Source organism: Telmatherina bonti, assembly GCF_933228915.1.
Source record: "Telmatherina bonti genome assembly, chromosome: 2".
Classification (NCBI taxonomy): domain Eukaryota; kingdom Metazoa; phylum Chordata; class Actinopteri; order Atheriniformes; family Telmatherinidae; genus Telmatherina; species Telmatherina bonti.
In genome coordinates this window covers 7,061,333-7,083,780 of record NC_136620.1, presented here as the reverse complement: position 1 = coordinate 7,083,780, position 22,448 = coordinate 7,061,333, and the positions used below count along the sequence as shown (strand labels likewise).

Here is a 22,448-nt window from a genome sequence, read left to right as displayed (position 1 = left end):
AAACAACACATCACTACACAACACAATACAACTCAATATAACACAACATAACAACATAATACAACACAACACAACACAATACAACAACCAGAAATAAACACAACACGACACAACACAACATGGCACACCAAAATACAACACAACACAACACAATACAACACAACAAAACACAATACAACACAAAATAACACAACACAACAAAATACAACACAACAGAAAAAACAACACATCACTACACAACACAATACAACTCAATATAACACAACATAACAACGTAATACAACACAACAAAACACAACACAATTCAACACAACAGAAATAAACACAACACGACACAACACAACATGGCACACCAAAATACAACACAACACAATACAACACAATACACAACACGACACAACACACAATACAACACAACAAAATGCAATACAACACATTACAACACAACACAATACACAACACAACACACAATACAACACAACAAAATGCAATACAACACAATACAACACAACAAAACACAACACAACAGAATACAACACAATACAACAGACCATAACACAACATAATACAACAAAACTCAACACAATACAACACAGTACAACACAACACAACAAAATACAACACAACAGAAAAAAACACAACACGACACAACAAAATACAAAACAACACAACATAACACAACACAACACAATACAACCCAATATAACACAACATAAAAACACAATACAACACAATATAACACAACACACAACACTACACAATACAACTTAACACAACAAAACACAACACAACAGAAATAAACACAACACGACACAACATAACACAACACAATACAACAGTACACAGTACAACACAACAAAATACAACACAACAAAATACAACACAACATAACACAACACACAACACACAACACAACACAACACAAAACACAACACAATACAACACAACACAACAAAATACAACACAACAAAACACAACACAACAGAAATAAACAACACGACACAACATAACACAACACAACACAATGCAACACAACACAATACAACACAACACAACACACAAAATGACACAACACACAACACAATACAACACAACACAACAGAAATAAACACAACATGACAACACTACACACAACACGACACATTCAAAATCCAGTACAACACAATACAACACAACACAACAAACTAGAACACAATAACAAACTTCAACACAACACAACATAACACAACACAACACAATACAACACAACAAAATACAACACAACACAAAATAACACAACACAACAAAATACAACACAACAGAAAAAACAACACAACACAACACAATACAATATAACACAACAAAACACAATACAACCCAACACAATACAACACAACAAAACACAATACAACACAACACAATACAACACAACACAAAATAACACAACACAACAAAATACAACACAACAGAAAAAACAACACATCACTACACAACACAATACAACTCAATATAACACAACATAACAACATAATACAACACAACACAACACAACACAATACAACAGAAATAAACACAACACGACACAACACAACATGGCACAACAAAATACAACACAACACAACAGAAAAAACAACACATCACTACACAACACAATACAACTCAATATAACACAACATAACAACATAATACAACACAACAAAACACAACACAATTCAACACAACAGAAATAAACACAACACGACACAACACAACATGGCACACCAAAATACAACACAACACAATACACAACACGACACAACACACAATACAACACAACAAAATGCAATACAACACATTACAACACAACACAATACACAACACAACACACAATACAACACAACAAAATGCAATACAACACAATACAACACAACAAAACACAACACAATAGAATACAGCACAATACAACAGACCATAACACAACATAATACAACAAAACTCAACACAATACAACACAGTACAACACAACACAACAAAATACAACACAACAGAAAAAAACACAACACGACACAACAAAATACAATACAACACAACATAACACAACACAACACAATACAACCCAATATAACACAACATAAAAACACAATACAACACAATATAACACAACACACAACACTACACAATACAACTTAACACAACAAAACACAACACAACAGAAATAAACACAACACGACACAACATAACACAACACAACACAATACAACAGTACACTGTACAACACAACAAAATACAACACAAGATAACACAACACACAACACAACACAAAACACAACACAATACAACACAACACAACAAAATACAACACAACAAAACACAACACAACAGAAATAAACAATACAACACAACATAACACAACACACAACACACAACACAACACAAAACACAACACAACACAACACAATACAACACAAAACAATACAACACAACACAACACACAAAATGACACAACACACAACACAATACAACACAACAAAACACAACACAACAGAAATAAACACAACATGACAACACTACACACAACACGACACATTCAAAATCCAGTACAACACAATACAACACAACACAACAAACTAGAACACAATAACAAACTTCAACACAACACAACACAATACAACACAACAAAATACAACACAACACAATACAACACAACACAACAAAATACAACACAACAGAAAAAACAACACAACACAATACAACTCAATATAACACAACATAACAACATAATACAACACAACACAACACAATACAACACAACAAAACACAATACAACACAACACAATACAACACAACACAAAATAACACAACACAACAAAATACAACACAACAGAAAAAACAACACATCACTACACAACACAATACAACTCAATATAACACAACATAACAACATAATACAACACAACACAACACAACACAATACAACACAACAGAAATAAACACAACACGACACAACACAACATGGCACAACAAAACACAATACAACACAACACAACAATACACAACACAACAGAATACAACACAATACAACAGACCATAACACAACATAATACAACAAAACTCAAGACAATACAACACAGTACAACCCAACACAACAAAATACAACACAACAGAAAAAACACAACACAACACTACACAACACAACAAAATACAACCCAATATAACACAACATAACAACATAATACAACAAAACAACACAATATAACACAACATAACACAACACAACACACAACACGACACAACACAACACAACACAACACAATACAACACAACACGACAAACCACAACACAATACAACACAACACAATACAACACAACGCAACACGACACGTCTCCTTTCATTTATTCGTCTTATTGAAGACACACACATCTCTACACTCTCAGCTCACGCTACTGAAGCAATGCACCCTTTCTGTTTGTCATTCGGTTGTCATGGATACTTGTTGCATCATCTGATGTAACAAACAGTGTCTGTCTGTAAAGTAGTGGTGTCTCTATTCCCTAATTCCTAATCCCCCCCACCCCCCACCCCACCACGTCGTTTTAAGCAACAAACTGTAGGGACAAGCAAGGTGAAAAGGTTAAAAAGCTTGATTCATTTTCACATAATCTCAGTAACAAGCCTTAATAATCAAAACTAATAATAATACTAACAATCCATAATAAAACTAATAATATCTAAGGTCTTTAATCTTTTCTCAGATCTTAGTTTTTGCAGTAAATCTACAGTAAAACAGTAAAAACAGGATAAAAATATTTCCAGTGAATTCTAATCTGATAAATGACTTGGATGTTTAATTAACTGAGCAGCAGTTGACGGACCGGCCCGTCAGTGAACGCATTGAGCAGCGCGATAATCTTGTGAACGCCTCATTTTCGGGGCATCATGACGAACTGATCCGCTTCTGAACAAAAGGAAGCCATCATTAAATCTGCAGCCGATCTGATGAGCGGTAGTCCTGCAGGGAAATGCGACACCTTAACCAAAACCCTCTGAAAGAGAGAAAGTGTTGCATTCAGAGCATTTTATTTCTTCAGAAAATCCCTCCATTGTATTGAAGTAGAGCAGATGGTTCTCTGGGAGGGAACTTGGGCATCAGCAGAACTAATTTCACCTCCTGGTCCAACAGACTCTCTGGCCTGCTGCTTGATTCTTAACCAGCATAACAGCTGTTGGGTGAATTAAACACCAGTTAAGACTCATTTTAAAGCCATTAGCCTCTTGAAGCAACAACATGAACCCTCCCACATTATTACTGGCTGTTCTGATTACACATGCAAAGACGGGAAACAAGCGAGGTCGTGTCTCTGCTGATAACTAGTTAAGACTCCTGTTAAGGCATTAAAGTCTTAACAAACAGGAAACACAAAGGCACACAAACGAGCTGGAAAACACTTCAGAGCGAAGCCATAAGCGGACCGATTAACCTTTAAGTGATGGCGGCGTCGGCCTCCTGCCGCCGTCGTGTCAGATGTTCAGGTTGGAAACCGGTTCTGCACATGACGGGACCGCAAACCTTCGGCCATGGTGGAGGGTTCTCCTTCCGAGGAAAACATTCTGGGCTTCGTGTCTGGAGGACGAAGAAACTGCTGATGCTAAATGAAGAAATGTTACATCAAAGTCTGTTTCGCTCCGTGGCTCATGTGAACCACGTTGTCCACATGGTTGTACATGTGGTTTTTTAATGTTTTCATGTGATCCATATGTAATAAACATGTGAAGCAAATGTGGATGATGTGTTTGTGGACCTCATGTGAAACACGTTTATGCACATGTTGTCCACATATGGCAAATGTGGACAACATTTGGTTCATTTTATGTGATTTACATGTGAAGAACATGTGAGGTACATGTGGATCACCTGCTCATGCACATGTGAACTTTATATAATCCCTATGTGCAAATGTGCTTTTGGAATGTTTCATGTGATCCACATGTAAAGAACATGTGGACCACAAGCAGTTCATGATTCACATGCTTTTTCTGTGTTTCACATTGAATCCCACATATTCAACACATTTATTGTTTACATGTGTAAAAAACTAAACATCATGTGAATCACATGTTTCACATGGGTATTTTTTATTTTCACACATGGTTCAGGAGTGTGGTCACATGTGATCATGTGATATTTTTCTGTGAGCTACAGCTTCTTCTCTGTCTTCATGCAAAAACAGTCATGTCTCAGTTTGAGGGTAGAAATGGAAGGGGGGGGGGGGGGCTTCAACACTTTAATTATGATTAATTAATAAATGAAAAACTAACATTAATAAAACTCACGCATTTAATCAAGGAACTTTTGTCAGAGCACAATTTTCTGGTACACCAATCACACTGATGCACACGGTAGAACTGCTACAAACTTAGCAACATTAGCCGCTAAATGTAGCGCTAATGATTAGCGCTACATTTAGCGGTTTTCAGACCCTTTTAGTGACTCTAAAGAAAACCCGACCATTAACACGTTTAGTGACTTTTTCTGGTGACATTTGAGACTCTTGGTGAGTATTATGAAAGAACTTTTAGTTTACTCCGTTACCAGGTGCAGCGTCAGACCTCCATAAACAACAAGCTTGTATCTTCCAGCTGCATCAGGAGGTGATCAGTTCTGCTGCAGGACCAAACTGAAGCCTCAACAGTCTGTTTACGGTCACATGTTCATGTCTCTTTATGAAGCGTGTGGAGGGGAACATGGAAAAGTTAAAACCTGGTGGAGAACAGCTTGAGCTGCTAGTTAAACATATAACATACTGTTTGAATTTTTCCAGACATTAATAGAGATAGAGTTTATAATATTAATCTCTGTGTATATTATTTGATTCAATCGTTTACCAAAACCATTTAAATAAAAAAAGAAGTGGCTTTTTGGGCCAAATATTGTTATGCAATTAAAATGTAATTAATAGTGATTAATTAACTACAAAGCCAGTAATTAATCAGATTAATTTTTTTTAATGAAGTGAAACTACGTCTCCGGGCACGAAGACGATTCCTGAAATAAAAACATCCAAAAGCATGCTGTGAAAAATCCCTGAAAAGCAGCTTGATCATGTTTAGGATGAGAAAAGATCTTTTCAGGTGTTTGGTGACGTGCACCTGACATGCACTTGACGTGCAGTGTTGCAGCTGAGCTGGTGTGATGAGAGCTGCAGGTGGAAGTCAGGTGATGTGGATGAAACGAGCGTTCAGGGGCGTATCCAGGAAGTTTGTAACGGGGTGGCCGGTCATCACATTTACATCACTGTTACGGATGTTTTAATGCTTCTTCTACACACTGCTGTGATGCTTTTAAGGGAGAAAAAAAGGGGTTAAAAATTCACATTTGATATGTGTGATTCTGATTCTGTTAAGAATAAAAAGGTTTTAAAAAAAATTTTTTTAAACTATTTAATTTTTACATGATTTTATTTGCACATTTTCATGCATAAATGTGGTAAATGTGAGTTTTTATGCATTATAACAGATGAATAATGCACAATTTATGAGTACTAACGCTGCACATAAATTCATTTTGTTGGTGCTGTTTAAAAAGAGATTCCACCAAATTAATTCATTTTTGTTTTTTGGAACGATAAAATACAGCTGCAGTTTGACCAGAGCATAGCAATTTAAGGGTTAAAAATAAGAAAAATGAATTAATATTTGATACATATGATTAACACTCATGCTGAGGTTTAGAAAATAAAGAAGTAAAGCAGAAAAGTAGAATTCTGTCTTTATTTCTTTATCTAGGCACACATTTCTGATACGTCAGGATACAAACAGGATTATTTTAAAGGGATTATCGATTATTAAAATTCAAGTAATTCATTTTAAATTCTTTCGTACATGAAAAATAACGTATCAGCCTTACCTTAACGTCGTTGGTTCTTTTGTTTTGTTTTACCAAACTAGTTTATTTTATACATTTGTTTTATTTTTTAATTGTGTGTTTATTTTATATTACGTGTTTATTAATCATCTTTACCAGTTGTGGCTGATTTATTGGCGGTCCCATTGGTTTCATCCAATTGGCTTCATCGGCTGTTGGATCATTCAGTGGAAGCCAGGTGTGTTGGAAGAGACAGTCTTTGTAATCATACACACAGATTTTGTTCCTGATCAATAATTTCTGCTTCAGTCACTTAAACGTAGCGTGTTGGAAACCAGACATGCGTGTGTCACATGAAGGCAGCATGCAGAATTTGTGCATAAAAAGAAAACTAGCAAGAAAACCACTCTCAATTGTGACACAGTTATTATTCATTTAAAAGAGTTGTTCAAAAGAATCAATTCCTTAATGAGCAACACTTTCAGTCGAAGCAGCTCGGAGGCAAATAAAACCTGTGAAGTGCACATGAGACATTCAGGGGCTGTGGGTGTTTTGTGTTTATGAGCGTTTGTAAACTCGTTTTCCAAACAGAACTTTAGGATCAGATCAGCGTGATCAAGGATGACTGTGACAACGTTTAAACGTTCAGCCGGGAGCTGATCATTTAACAGGAAAACTTTCAATATTTGTGGTAAATTTATGGATCTGTTAGCTTGTCGAAGGATCAAAACATGAAGGTAAGTCTGTAGATAAATAAAATAAACCCTTTTGTAGCTGCACCCACTTAAACATAAAGTTAACAGAGGTGCAGAATCCACCAGTCAGAGTTCAGCACGCAGCCCCGCCCCTCGGTTTCAGCACGCAGCCCCGCCCCTCAGTTTCAGCACATAGACCCGCCCCTCAGTTTCAGCACGCAGCCCCGCCCTTCAGTTTCAGCACATAGCCCCGCCCCTCAGTTTCAGCACATAGCCCCGCCCCTCGGTTTCAGCACGCAGCCCCGCCCCTCAGTTTCAGCACATAGCCCCGCCCCTCAGTTTCAGTGCATAGCCCCGCCCCTCGGTTTCAGCACGCAGCCCGGCCCTCAGTTTCAGCGCATAGCCCCGCCCCTCAGTTTCAGCAAGCAGCCCCACTCCTCGGTTTCAACAAGCAGCCCCGCCCCTCGGTTTCAGCACGCAGCTCCGCCCCTCAGTTTCAGCACATAGCCCCGCCCCTCGGTTTCAGCACGCAGCTCCGCCCCTCAGTTTCAGCACATAGCCCCGCCCCTCGGTTTCAGCACGCAGCCCCGCCCCTCAGTTTCAGCGCATAGCCCCGCCCCTCAGCGATAGAACGGAAAGTCCAAGTAGCATGTTGTTTCTGAACACAGCTCTGTTTGTGGAAGATTAATTTCTAGCTTTCTTTTTAAACTACAGTTAAATGAAAAATGGTGGATTTTAATGTCAAACTGTTTAAGTTTACTGCACAATACTGTTGCAAGTTCTGAACTTTTCACTGTTATAACTATATCATATAATAATGGATTCAGTGTTTGGGTGAGTTCTATCTAATCTATTGTTATTATCACCATGAACTATCTCTGAACCTTTTGTCATTATTATTATTATTATTATTATTATTATTATTATTATTATCCAAAGTGAAATCAAAAGTAATGCAAAGAAAGATTGTTTCTTTTTCTTTCTTTCTTTTTTTTTTATCACATAAACATTAAAGGGTTCAGTAATAATCCTCTGATGGAGTCTGGACTGGAGTGGTGATACACGACTCAGTCTGGTTTGGAAAGAATAAATCTGCTCAGATTGAGACGGTTTCTTTTATACCCAACCATGAAACCCTCACCTGTCACCTGCTGGATTTTCTGGACAGTTTTGTTTATGTGTTTATATTCACAGATTCATTAAAGTTGGTCAGTGAAGATGTTTTAAAGCTAGATTTAATTATTGAATGGATTAGTATTTTTATTTCATGCTGTTATGTTTGGTTTTTCCGGTCAAACTGTTTTAAAAAGGCCTGAAGTATTTTTGTATTTTATTATATAGCCTGCGTTAAGTTTTCAGTTTCTAAAGAACTCATTTATTTTCCAGTTTGGGGGCAGTTTCTCTCTCTGATGAACAAATAAAGCAGATTTATTTTCATGTCAGCCCTTCTGCAGGTTACCTCTCTGCTGAGTTAAACTTTCAGCTTTCAGGACTTTCAGATTAAAGCTGAACTTCTGGGGTGCGCGTGGGTGTGCTCGTGTGTGGGAGTGACCCGGTATAAAACCTGTGAAAGCAGCACGAGGCTGAGAGAAATAGTCTGAAGTTTGTGAGCTTTCCAGGAAGAAACGTGAGCAGCAGGAACCTCTCCAGCTCGGAGCAGCATGATGTTCCCCTGCAGCGCGCTGCCGCCGCCTCTCTACCCGGGCTTCCTGCGCGCCCCGCCGGCCATGTCCTCGCCCCTCAGCCGCTCGCTCCCCCACGGCTTCCTGGTGGACGACCTGCTCCGGCTGGGCCAACCTGTCGGCTACGTCCATCGGACCTTCTCTCCTGGAAGTCCCGGGGACATTGTCCCGCTCAGCCCGGGCCCATGCTCCTCTCTGCGGGCGTCGGGTCCGGACAGGGAGCGGTCTGCGCTCCAGAGCTCCGGGCCGCCGAACCGGACCAGCACCGGGTCTCTGGACTCAGCCTGCGCGGAATCCGGGTTCCTAAAGTTCGGGGTCAGCGCGATCCTGTCCGGGTCCACGCGCAGCGGTGAGTTTATTATTTCTGTTAGTGGAGGAAAGTTTTATCTTTACAAATAATAAAGATGCTGAAGAAGTTTTTACTCCTAAACTTTAAAAATGTTTTTATAAATTCTGCCTATAAAATCAGTAAAATCAGCTCCAATTAAATACATTTATTAGTTTTTCTGCTCCAGAATCAACTTTATTTATTTTATTTGGCTGTTTTCCCCTCTAGTTTTAATTATATTGTTGATTTTTGTGAATAACTGTTGCAAAGTTTGGATCTTGTTCATCTGAAACCTGGAGTCTGATAAAAAAAATAATTTTAAAAAAGTCTCTGTTTTATGAGTTAATCATATGTTTTTTAGCCAAAGCTTGATGTTAAAGTCAGATCTGAATATTAGTGACAGAAAGCTGTGATGATGATGATGAATTTATGCTTCCTCCTGCAGTCCAGACCCTTCACACCAAGCCGCTGCCACTGCCTTTCTTTGACGGAGGTCTTCTTCCTCTCCTCAGAGCCTCATATTTCTCAGGTTAGTTTAACGTTGACTGAAGCTCTGAAGGAACAGACACTCACTTTGTTCTTACATCAATTTCATCAGAGCTGCACCTTTTCTCAGCAAATCAGCCTTTTCCTGCTGCGAGTGCAGCTGCAGGTTGGATGGTTTGGAGACTGGTCTGGGGGTCTGGTGGGTCCGGGGGTCCGGGGGTCTAGGGGTCTGGGGGTCTAGGGGTCTGGGGGTCCGGGGGTCTGGTGGGTCTGGGGGTCTGGGGGTAAGCTTCATCTTTAACAGAATACCCAGCACATCATCATCCTCTAATCCTTGACATTTTTTTGGTGTTTTTTTTTTTTTTTTTTTTTTATAAAAAAGAAATATTTATATTTTTAAATAGTCAGATCAGCATATTATTTTTTCTTTTGTTATATTTTATTTAGTTTTTTTTATTTTATTAATTTTATTTTATATTGTTTTGTTTTGTCTTATACAAAAATGTGAAATAGTTGCCATTTTGTCTTGTTAAAATCAGAATTCTTACTTTTCTTTTCTTTCTTTTCTTTTATTGTTTTTAAAGATGAAGTCACCAGACTAACCCAAAAATAAAAGATGAGGATGTGGTGATGACGATGCATGCATGGGAAAATGCAAATGTGGCAGAAAAAAAAACTTTCATAACAATACATAAGAATTTTATAAAGTTCAATTGAGAAGTTATAAGTATTTTATTACAGCTGGAGTTCTGAAATAATTGTAGTTGTTAATATTAATACTAATTTTATTTCTAATCTGAGGAGTTATTTTCCTCCGTTCAGGTTTTCATCATTTCACTTTTAAAGACTCGACTCTCCACCGTTGCGTTTAACTGAAAGACAAAGAAAAAGTTTTCCTGGTGGATATAAAGTTCATTATGTCTTTATTATCTGGACAAATAGAAACAGAAATAAAGATCTTTATAATTCTGTTCATGTAGCGTCTGCCTCCATCACTGAGGTGGACTGACTGACTGATCTCATGATGGATGCTGATTGGTCAATGTTCTGCATCCTGCTGGGATCAAATGAACTGCATGTTTTATTTAGAGCTGGATGAAGGTGTGTGTGTGTTAGTGGTCGTCTGTCTGACGGGGTCCTCTGGTGGATCAGATCAGGGTCTCTGGGGGCCCCAAACAAAATTTCACTTGTCTATACTTACAACTGTGACATTAACATGTTAATAATATATTTAAAGTCATTGTTGTGACATCATTAAATTCTTTCAGTTCAACTTTCAAATGTTCTTAAACAGCTTTTACTTCTGCTCACTTCCCCCAGTCTACTTACTACTGCCCCAGCCTACTTACTACTGCCCCAGTCTACTTACTACTGCCCCAGCCTACTCACTACTGCCCCAGCCTACTTACTACTGCCCCAGCCTACTTACTACTGCCCCAGTCTACTTACTACTGCCCCAGCCTACTCACTACTGCCCCAGCCTACTTACTACTGCCCCAGCCTACTCACTACTGCCCCAGTCCACTTACTACTGCCCCAGCCTACTCACTACTGCCCCAGCCTACTTACTACTGCCCCAGCCTACTCACTACTGCCCCAGCCTACTTACTACTGCCCCAGTCTACTTACTACTGCCCCAGCCTACTTACTACTGTCCCAGTCTACTTACTACTGCCCCAGCCTACTTACTACTGTCCCAGTCTACTTACTACTGCCCCAGTCTACTTACCACTGTCCCAGTCTACTTACTACTGTCCCAGTCTACTTACTACTGCCCCAGCCTACTTACTACTGCCCCAGTCTACTTACTACTGCCCCAGTCTACTTACTACTGCCCCAGCCTACTCACTACTGCCCCAGCCTACTCACTACTGCCCCAGTCTACTTACTACTGCCCCAGCCTACTTACTACTGCCCCAGCCTACTCACTACTGCCCCAGCCTACTCACTACTGCCCCAGTCTACTTACTACTGCCCCAGCCTACTCACTACTGCCCCAGCCTACTCACTACTGCCCCAGTCTACTTACTACTGCCCCAGCCTACTTACTACTGCCCCAGCCTACTTACTACTGCCCCAGCCTACTCACTACTGCCCCAGCCTACTCACTACTGCCCCAGTCTACTTACTACTGCCCCAGCCTACTTACTACTGCCCCAGCCTACTCACTACTGCCCCAGTCTACTTACTACTGCCCCAGCCTACTTACTACTGCCCCAGCCTACTTACTACTGCCCCAGTCTACTTACTACTGCCCCAGCCTACTTACTACTGCCCTAGTCTACTTACTACTGCCCCAGCCTACTCACTACTGCCCCAGTCTACTTACTACTGCCCCAGCCTACTCACTACTGCCCCAGTCTACTTACTACTGTCCCAGTCTACTTACTGCTGTCCCAGTCTACTTACTACTGTCCCAGTCTACTTACTACTGCCCCAGTCTACTTACTACTGTCCCAATCTACTTTTCACTGTCCCAGTCTACTTTTCACTGTCCCAGTCTACTTACTGCTGTCCCAGTCTACTTACTACTACCCCAGTCTACTTACTACTGTCCCAGTCTACTTACCAGTGTCCCAGTCTACTTACCACTGTCCCAGTCTACTTACTACTGTCCCAGTCTACTTACTGCTGTCCCAGTCTACTTACTACTACCCCAGTCTACTTACTACTGTCCCAGTCTACTTACTACTGCCCCAGTCTACTTACTACTGTCCCAGTCTACTTACTACTGTCCCAGACTACTTACCACTGCCCCAGTCTACTTACTACTGTCCCAGTCTACTTACTACTGTCCCAGTCTACTTACTACTGCCCCAGTCTACTTACCACTGCCCCAGTCTACTTACTACTGCCCCAGTCTACTTACTACTGTCCCAGACTACTTACCACTGTCCCCGTCTACTTACCACTGTCCCAGTCTACATACTACTGTCCCAGTCGGCGTACTACTGTCCCAGTCTACTTACTACTGTCCCAGACTACTTACCAGTATCCCAGTCTACTTACTACTGTCCCAGTCTACTTACTACTGTCCCACCCTACTTACTACTGTCCCAGACTACTTACCACTGCCCCAGTCTACTTACTACTGTCCCAGTCTACTTACTACTGCCCCAGTCTACTTACCACTGTCCCAGTCTACTTACCACTGTCCCAGTCTACATACTACTGTCCCAGTCTACTTACTACTGTCCCAGACTACTTACCAGTGTCCCAGTCTACTTACTACTGTCCCAGTCTACTTACTACTGTCCCAGTCTACTTACTACTGCCCCAGTCTACTTACTACTGTCCCAGTCTACTTACTACTGCCCCAGTCTACTTACCACTGCCCCAGTCTACTTACTACTGTCCCAGTCTACTTACTACTGTCCCAGACTACTTACCACTGCCCCAGTCTACTTACTACTGCCCCAGTCTACTTACTACTGTCCCAGTCTACTTACTTCTGTCCCAGTCTACTTACTACTGTCCCAGTCTACTTACCACTGTCCCAGTCTACTTACCACTGCCCCAGTCTACTTACTACTGCCCCAGTCTACTTACTACTGCCCCAGCCTACTTACTACTGCCCTAGTCTACTTACCACTATCCCAGTCTACTCACTACTGCCCCAGTCTACTTACTACTGCCCCAGCCTACTCACTACTGCCCCAGTCTACTTACTACTGTCCCAGTCTACTTACTGCTGTCCCAGTCTACTTACTACTGTCCCAGTCTACTTACTACTGCCCCAGTCTACTTACTACTGTCCCAATCTACTTTTCACTGTCCCAGTCTACTTTTCACTGTCCCAGTCTACTTACTGCTGTCCCAGTCTACTTACTACTACCCCAGTCTACTTACTACTGTCCCAGTCTACTTACCAGTGTCCCAGTCTACTTACCACTGTCCCAGTCTACTTACTACTGTCCCAGTCTACTTACTGCTGTCCCAGTCTACTTACTACTACCCCAGTCTACTTACTACTGTCCCAGTCTACTTACTACTGCCCCAGTCTACTTACTACTGTCCCAGTCTACTTACTACTGCCCCAGTCTACTTACTACTGCCCCAGTCTACTTACCACTGCCCCAGTCTACTTACTACTGTCCCAGTCTACTTACTACTGCCCCAGTCTACTTACCACTGCCCCAGTCTACTTACTACTGCCCCAGTCTACTTACTACTGTCCCAGACTACTTACCACTGTCCCCGTCTACTTACCACTGTCCCAGTCTACATACTACTGTCCCAGTCGGCGTACTACTGTCCCAGTCTACTTACTACTGTCCCAGACTACTTACCAGTGTCCCAGTCTACTTACTACTGTCCCAGTCTACTTACTACTGTCCCACCCTACTTACTACTGTCCCAGACTACTTACCACTGCCCCAGTCTACTTACTACTGTCCCAGTCTACTTACTACTGCCCCAGTCTACTTACCACTGTCCCAGTCTACTTACCACTGTCCCAGTCTACATACTACTGTCCCAGTCTACTTACTACTGTCCCAGACTACTTACCAGTGTCCCAGTCTACTTACTACTGTCCCAGTCTACTTACTACTGTCCCAGTCTACTTACTACTGCCCCAGTCTACTTACTACTGTCCCAGTCTACTTACTACTGCCCCAGTCTACTTACCACTGCCCCAGTCTACTTACTACTGTCCCAGTCTACTTACTACTGTCCCAGACTACTTACCACTGCCCCAGTCTACTTACTACTGCCCCAGTCTACTTACTACTGTCCCAGTCTACTTACTTCTGTCCCAGTCTACTTACTACTGTCCCAGTCTACTTACTACTGTCCCAGTCTACTTTTCACTGTCCCAGTCTACTTACCACTGTCCCAGTCTACTTTTCACTGTCCCAGTCTACTTACCACTGTCCCAGTCTACTTACCACTATCCCAGTCTACTTATCACTGTCCCAGTCTACTTACTACTGTCCCAGTCTACTTACTACTGCCCCAGTCTACTTACTACTGTCCCAGTCTACTTACTACTGTCCCAGTCTACTTACCACTGTCCCAGTCTACTTACCACTGTCCCAGTCTACTTACTACTGTCCCAGTCTACTTACTACTGTCCCAGACTACTTACCACTGCCCCAGTCTACTTACTACTGTCCCAGTCTACTTACCACTGTCCCAGTCTACTTACCACTGCCCCAGTCTACTTACCACTGTCCCAGTCTACTTACCACTGCCCCAGTCTACTTACTACTTTCCCAGTCTACATACTACTGTCCCAGTCGGCGTACTACTGTCCCAGTCTACTTACTACTGTCCCAGTCTACCTACTACTGTCCCAGACTACTTACCACTGCCCCAGTCTACTTACTACTGTCCCAGTCTACTTACTACTGTCCCAGTCTACTTACTACTGTCCCAGACTACTTACCACTGCCCCAGTCTACTTACTACTGTCCCAGTCTACTTACCACTGTCCCAGTCTACTTACCACTGCCCCAGTCTACTTACCACTGTCCCAGTCTACTTACCACTGCCCCAGTCTACTTACTACTGTCCCAGTCTACGTACTACTGTCCCAGTCGGCGTACTACTGTCCCAGTCTACTTACTACTGTCCCAGTCTACTTACTACTGTCCCAGACTACTTACCACTGCCCCAGTCTACTTACTACTGTCCCAGTCTACTTACTACTGCCCCAGTCTACTTACTACTGTCCCAGTCTAATTACTACTGCCCCAGTCTACTTACTACTGTCCCAGTCTACTTACTACTGCCCCAGTCTACTTACTACTGCCCCAGTCTACTTACTACTGTCCCAGTCTACTTACTACTGCCCCAGTCTACTTACTACTGTCCCAGTCTACTTACTACTGCCCCAGTCTACTTACTACTGCCCCAGCCTACTTACTACTGCCCCAGTCTACTTACTACTGTCCCAGTCTACTTGCCACTGCCCCAGTCTACTTACTACTGTCCCAGTCTACTTACCACTGTCCCAGTCTACATACTACTGTCCCAGTCTACTTTTCACTGTCCCAGTCTACTTACCACTGTCCCAGTCTACTTTTCACTGTCCCAGTCTACTTACCACTGCCCCAGTCTACTTACTACTGCCCCAGTCTACTTACTACTGTCCCAGTCTACTTACTTCTGTCCCAGTCTACTTACTACTGCCCCAGTCTACTTACTACTGTCCCAGTCTACTTACTACTGTCCCAGTCTACTTACCACTCTCCCAGTCTACTTACCACTGTCCCAGTCTACTTACTACTGCCCCAGTCTACTTACTACTGTCCCAGTCTACTTACTACTGTCCCAGACTACTTACCACTGCCCCAGTCTACTTACTACTGTCCCAGTCTACTTACCACTGTCCCAGTCTACTTACCACTGCCCCAGTCTACTTACCACTGTCCCAGTCTACTTACCACTGCCCCAGTCTACTTACTACTGTCCCAGTCTACATACTACTGTCCCAGTCGGCGTACTACTGTCCCAGTCTACTTACTACTGTCCCAGTCTACCTACTACTGTCCCAGACTACTTACCACTGCCCCAGTCTACTTACTACTGTCCCAGTCTACTTACCACTGTCCCAGTCTACTTACCACTGCCCCAGTCTACTTACTACTGTCCCAGTCTACTTACCACTGCCCCAGTCTACTTACTTCTGTCCCAGTCTACATACTACTGTCCCAGTCGGCGTACTACTGTCCCAGTCTACTTACTACTGTCCCAGTCTACCTACTACTGTCCCAGACTACTTACCACTGCCCCAGTCTACTTACTACTGTCCCAGTCTACTTACTACTGCCCCAGTCTACTTACTACTGTCCCAGTCTAATTACTACTGCCCCAGTCTACTTACTACTTTCGCAGTCTACTTACTACTGCCCCAGTCTACTTACTACTGCCCCAGTCTACTTACTACTGTCCCAGTCTACTTACTACTGCCCCAGTCTACTTACTACTGTCCCAGTCTACTTACTACTGCCCCAGTCTACTTACTACTGCCCCAGCCTACTTACTACTGCCCCAGTCTACTTACTACTGTCCCAGTCTACTTGCCACTGCCCCAGTCTACTTACTACTGTCCCAGTCTACTTACCACTGTCCCAGTCTACATACTACTGTCCCAGTCTACTTTTCACTGTCCCAGTCTACTTACCACTGTCCCAGTCTACTTACCACTGTCCCAGTCTACTTTTCACTGTCCCAGTCTACTTACCACTGTCCCAGTCTACTTACCACTATCCCAGTCTACTTATCACTGTCCCAGTCTACTTACCACTGTCCCAGTCTACTTATCACTTTCCCAGTCTACTTACCACTGTCCCATTCTACTTATCACTGTCCCATTCTACATACTACTGTCCCAGTCTACTTACCACTGTCCCAGTCTACTTTTCACTGTCCCAGTCTACTTACCACTGTCCCAGTCTACTTTTCACTGTCCCAGTCTACTTTTCACTGTCCCAGTCTACTTACCACTGTCCCAGTCTACTTACCACTATCCCAGTCTACTTATTACTGTCCCAGTCTACTTACCACTGTCCCAGTCTACTTATCACTGTCCCATTCTACATACTACTGTCCCAGTCTACTTATCACTGTCCCAGTCTACTTATCACTTTCCCAGTCTACTTACCACTGTCCCATTCTACTTATCACTGTCCCATTCTACATACTACTGTCCCAGTCTACTTACCACTGTCCCAGTCTACTTTTCACTGTCCCAGTCTACTTATCACTTTCCCAGTCTACTTACCACTGTCCCATTCTACTTATCACTGTCCCATTCTACATACTACTGTCCCAGTCTACTTACCACTGTCCCAGTCTACTTTTCACTGTCCCAGTCTACTTACCACTGTCCCAGTCTACTTTTCACTGTCCCACTGTTGGTTATTCACTACTCTTTGCCCGCAACTATACTCACCACTCGCAAGTCAGTGCTTACTAGGGGTGGGAAAATCTAATCGAAAAATTGAATATCGGGATTTTTAGCTTCACAATTTTGAAATTGATTTTTTTGTTAAAATTTTTTTTATTCAATTAATCAAAATAATCCATTAGAAAATTCTTGTCATTTTCATAGTTTTTATTGATCTTTTTACTTGTCTTCTTGGGCATTATAGCAGTAGAATGATGGTCTGGCTACTGTGTTGTTTTTTCCTCATTCAAATCAAGAAAAATAACGAGCAAAAATAGTTTTGTACATTTTCTTTGTTTTTAATCTACAAAAATCAGCAATATCAAAGAATTGTGAGAATCGCAATTTAAATTGAATTGACACCCAAAATAATCGGAATCAAATCAAATCGAATCGGGACAAAAGCAAATCGTCACAGCCGTCTTCTTGCGACTTGCTACTTGTTGCTCCTGGCATAACTGAAAGGTGGAAGTGGGGCCATTTAGGGAGTTCTGTAGAAGTCGAGCCTCAAGGCCCCAGTTTGGGTTTGGGGCCCCGAGCATTCGTCTGGTTTGCCTGTTGACAAGCGGCGCCTCTGAGAACACACCACTTCAGTGTGAAGCAAGTAACTCAGGTGCTGAAGGAGCACAGTTAACAATGAAAGCCAAACAGTTGCTGGGTAGGTCTCTGATGCTTCAGCAGTGCGTTGTATTTTCTAGTTGACGCAACCAGACGTGTTCTGTAATATATAACACTGGATGGGTGTTACGCATCTCACCGAATGACTGCAGGGATAGGATCCAGCTTTCCCGCCACTCTTAATTTAACTAAGCAGTATGGAAAATGAATGAACAGTGTAGATTGTTTATTGCATTTTGTAAAGTGTATCAGCTTTCTTTCTATCAATAAAAGACCTAAATTTGATGATTTTAAAATGTCTAAAGTAAATATTTTGTCTGTTTTCTTGATATGATAAAAATAAGGAGGCATTTTTACAACAGTAGGACCACTGCGCTTCCAGTTATTATTCAATGAATTCACTTTCCTTTGTGTTGTTTATTCTGTCTGTCTTTTTCCATCCCGGTGTCACTCTGACTTCACATTTTAAATAAACTTTCTCATGTTTACTCCGGGAATCCCTCCAGCAGCTCAGAATCAGCTCCGGCAATTTCCAAGCCTATTTAGTGGGCGCACTGACTGCTGACATTAGCACCAGTTGTCCTAATCTACAAATTAGTCAAGTTTGTTCCGCTCTAAATATATTAGTCCCGTTTGTCATGGTCTAAATGTGAGGCGGGTTTCTTCCCAGCTCAGGAACTCAGTGCCCCTTCAAACGCCATCGCTTTCCCACCAAACCCCCTCCGCCTGCCCACAAAGCACCCCGAACCGTGACCAATCGCAGCAAAAGCCACACACACGCGCGCGCGCACACACACATGCACGCAAACATGCACACCTAAATGGTTTCAGTGAGGTATGATGTTCAGACTCCATCGTTTCCTGTAGATATATTTAAATCACATGATTAGACGTCATTAAACGCTGTTAAAAACACAAACTTTCTTTCATTTTAAACTTCCGATTTTATGTTTCAAGACGTAATATTTCCATTGGGACTAAAATTTATGGTTTTATTTGGTAATGTTTTTCTGCTTTTCGTCCAGTTGTCTTCAAGGTTTTAGTTCAACGTTCTTAATTGCAATTCAAACTTTTTACTTGTGTCTCATTTATAAGTTTAATTTACCTTATATGACTTCTTATTAGTTCATTTTTTTCCACAACAAAGTAATCCTGAAACATTTAAAAACATGTTCAAAGTTAAAAATGTTTCACCACAAACCATTTGAGCAAATACAGAGAAAATATTTGTAGTTAAAAAATAAATAAATAAATAAATAAAAAAATCCTGTTTTCTTTCAAGCAAGTTTTTTTTTAATATTCTTTTTCACTTTGGATTTTTTTTTTTTTTTTTTTTCCAAGAGATGTTTGATTTTCGTGAAGTTAACCACAATACTTAAAACAAGCATTTTGAGTGGAATTTTCAAGCAGTATGGACATATTTTAAAAAATAGATTTGAACTACTTTGCCTAATTCTGAAGAGTGTCAGTGTTTCTGTTTTCTGACTTTAACTGCATAAATCTGGGATTTTTCTGTATTTGCTGTTTTTGAATCTCTGCGTGTTTAAAAAATATCTCAGAATTCTGAGATTAATGTCAGAATTTTGAGAATTTTATTTATTTTTCTTCAGTGGCCCTAATACTCTTCCATACCGCCATAATTTACTGAATTCAATTTAATTTAATTTAATTTATATATTTTTTTATTTTGTTAAGAAAAATCAAAAGAGCACTTTACTTTTTGGAACTTTAATAATAATGTGAAATAATTCAGTGTAACTACAAATATATTTTAGGACCTTTGTTATCTTTTCTACTTGCAAATTAAAGCAAGTTGTTATGGATCTTATAGCTTTTGCATTTGTTTCATAGCTTTATGTGAATAATTTACCCTCCATTTTTTCAAATTTTTTTTTGCTATTATTTTATACATGAGTGACACCGTCTTCTTAGTGAGGATCTTGTTTTATGACATGTTAAGATTTACACCAATATTGTGAGAGAAACTTTTCAGAAAAGTTCAAAAGCAAATAAAAAGACTTTTTTTTTTTTGCTTTTTAATTTCCTCCAGAATTCTCGTCAAAATGTAAATGGAAGTTTCATTTAAAAAAGTAAAAAAACTCAGGAAAGTCAAATATCAGCCAGTTAACTGGCTGGATCTTTTATTTCTGCATGTAAGTGGATTATTTTCTACATCTGGATTTGTTGCACATGCAGGGGTGAAGCTGAGAGAATCTGACCTGCCTTTAATGGGCCTGTAATATACCGGCCTGCAAACGGCCTTTTCCACTCGATTCATTACAACACAATCAGTCTGGGCTGTGCATTCGCAGCCCATACAGCCCCCTCTTCATGCTTCATTAGAGGCAGTGTGAGCCGGGCTTTGGAGAACCCGGCTCATTAACATAGACTCTGTTTCCACTGCCGGACAAATTGGGCTCTTCTGCGCCAGATTTGAGGCAGAACGAGGACATTATGAGGAGCGTCGGGGAGCCTGTGTGCTCATTATGGAGACAACGCTGACGATTGGGAGGAAAATCATGTGACAAGGTTCAGCAGACCTCACGCTGAAGCAGCATCCATGTCCTGGTAGAACACGCAACAATCTTACATCCGTCCAGCATCTGAGGTCAGGACACACATGCTGCTGTCCACATCCTCTCATCTGATCTCCTGTTCTTCCTCAGCCTCCTCATCCTCAGTGGTTCCTGTCCCAGGAACGTTCTCCTGGCCCCTGGCCCCCAGAGGGAAGCCCAGGAGGGGCATGCTGCGGCGGGCAGTGTTCTCGGACCTCCAACGGAAAGCCCTGGAAAGAACCTTCCAGAAGCAGAAGTACATCAGCAAACCGGACAGAAAGAAACTGGCCTGTAAACTGGGACTGAAGGACTCGCAGGTACACCACTGGGAATGCTGCCTTCACTGGCATCAGGTCATACATTCATATATGTTCATACATGACATATAGATGAATGAATTCAACAGAAAAACCAAGTAAACTGCAGCTTTGCTGCCCTCTAGTGGATCAGATGGAACATCACATCTTGGTTTCTGTCGCTTGTTTTTCAAGGTGAAATATTGGATTTTTTTTTTTATACATATATAGTCAATAAATCAAATCAAATAAAAAGGATTTAAATTGAACTTTTCCAGACAATGTTAACCCAGCAACAGAGGATTAAAAAGCAATTTAAAAAATTCAGACAAGAGAAATTTTGGGCAGAATTTGCACAAACAGATGAAGATACCTGAAAGTTAAAAAAGGTTTTCGGATGAAGATTTGTGGTGTAAAATCACTTGTAATGGTCTTCAGCAGAAAAATGCTGTACGACGGCGTCTGTTTACCTTCTCAGTCACGTGGAAGTTGCATTTAGAGACAAATCTGGAACTTTGTTGGCTTGTCGGAGATAAAACCCTGCTCCACATGTAGCTCAGGATTACGGTTCATTTCTTCTGAACCAGAGATCATATCTGAAAACAGTAATAGTTGCTTTGACTGATGACATGTTCATGTGTTTTCAGGGACATTTTAGATTTCCTCATTTTTTTCAAAGTAAAAATAATTAAATTAACATTTTATGCGATTAAGCTAGTGTTCATACATCATCTGAGATTTAGCTGACACGCCGTCTGACCAGGAACCTGTTTGTGCGTCCTGTTCAGGTGAAGATCTGGTTTCAGAACCGCAGGATGAAGTGGAGGAACTCCAAGGAGAGGGAGCTGCTGTCCACGGGCGGCTGCCGCCAGCAGACCCTCCCCACCAAAACAAACCCCCACCCAGACCTTACGGATGTGGGCAGCGCCTTCTGCCAGCAGCTGAGCAGGACAGAGCACCAGCAGTCTCATCTCCATCACCACCATCACCATCACAGCCCCTCCTCTCCGTCACAGTCCAGCAAACAGTCAGAGATCTCCGACTCTGACAGCGAAGAAATCACAGTTTCATGA

General features: G+C 41.4%; 1 protein-coding gene across 1 annotated transcript; it reads left to right on the top strand.

The window, feature by feature from the left end:
• Window positions 1-9,177: 9,177 nt before the first annotated feature.
• Window positions 9,178-22,448, top strand: LOC306762444 (homeobox protein DBX1-B-like; the record flags this gene model as incomplete). The annotated part of the gene is made up of 4 exons (XM_079248906.1): window positions 9,178-9,547; window positions 9,972-10,055; window positions 21,191-21,396; window positions 22,164-22,448. 4 exons carry the CDS (start codon window positions 9,178-9,180, stop codon window positions 22,446-22,448), a joined length of 945 nt encoding a protein of 314 aa, XP_079105032.1.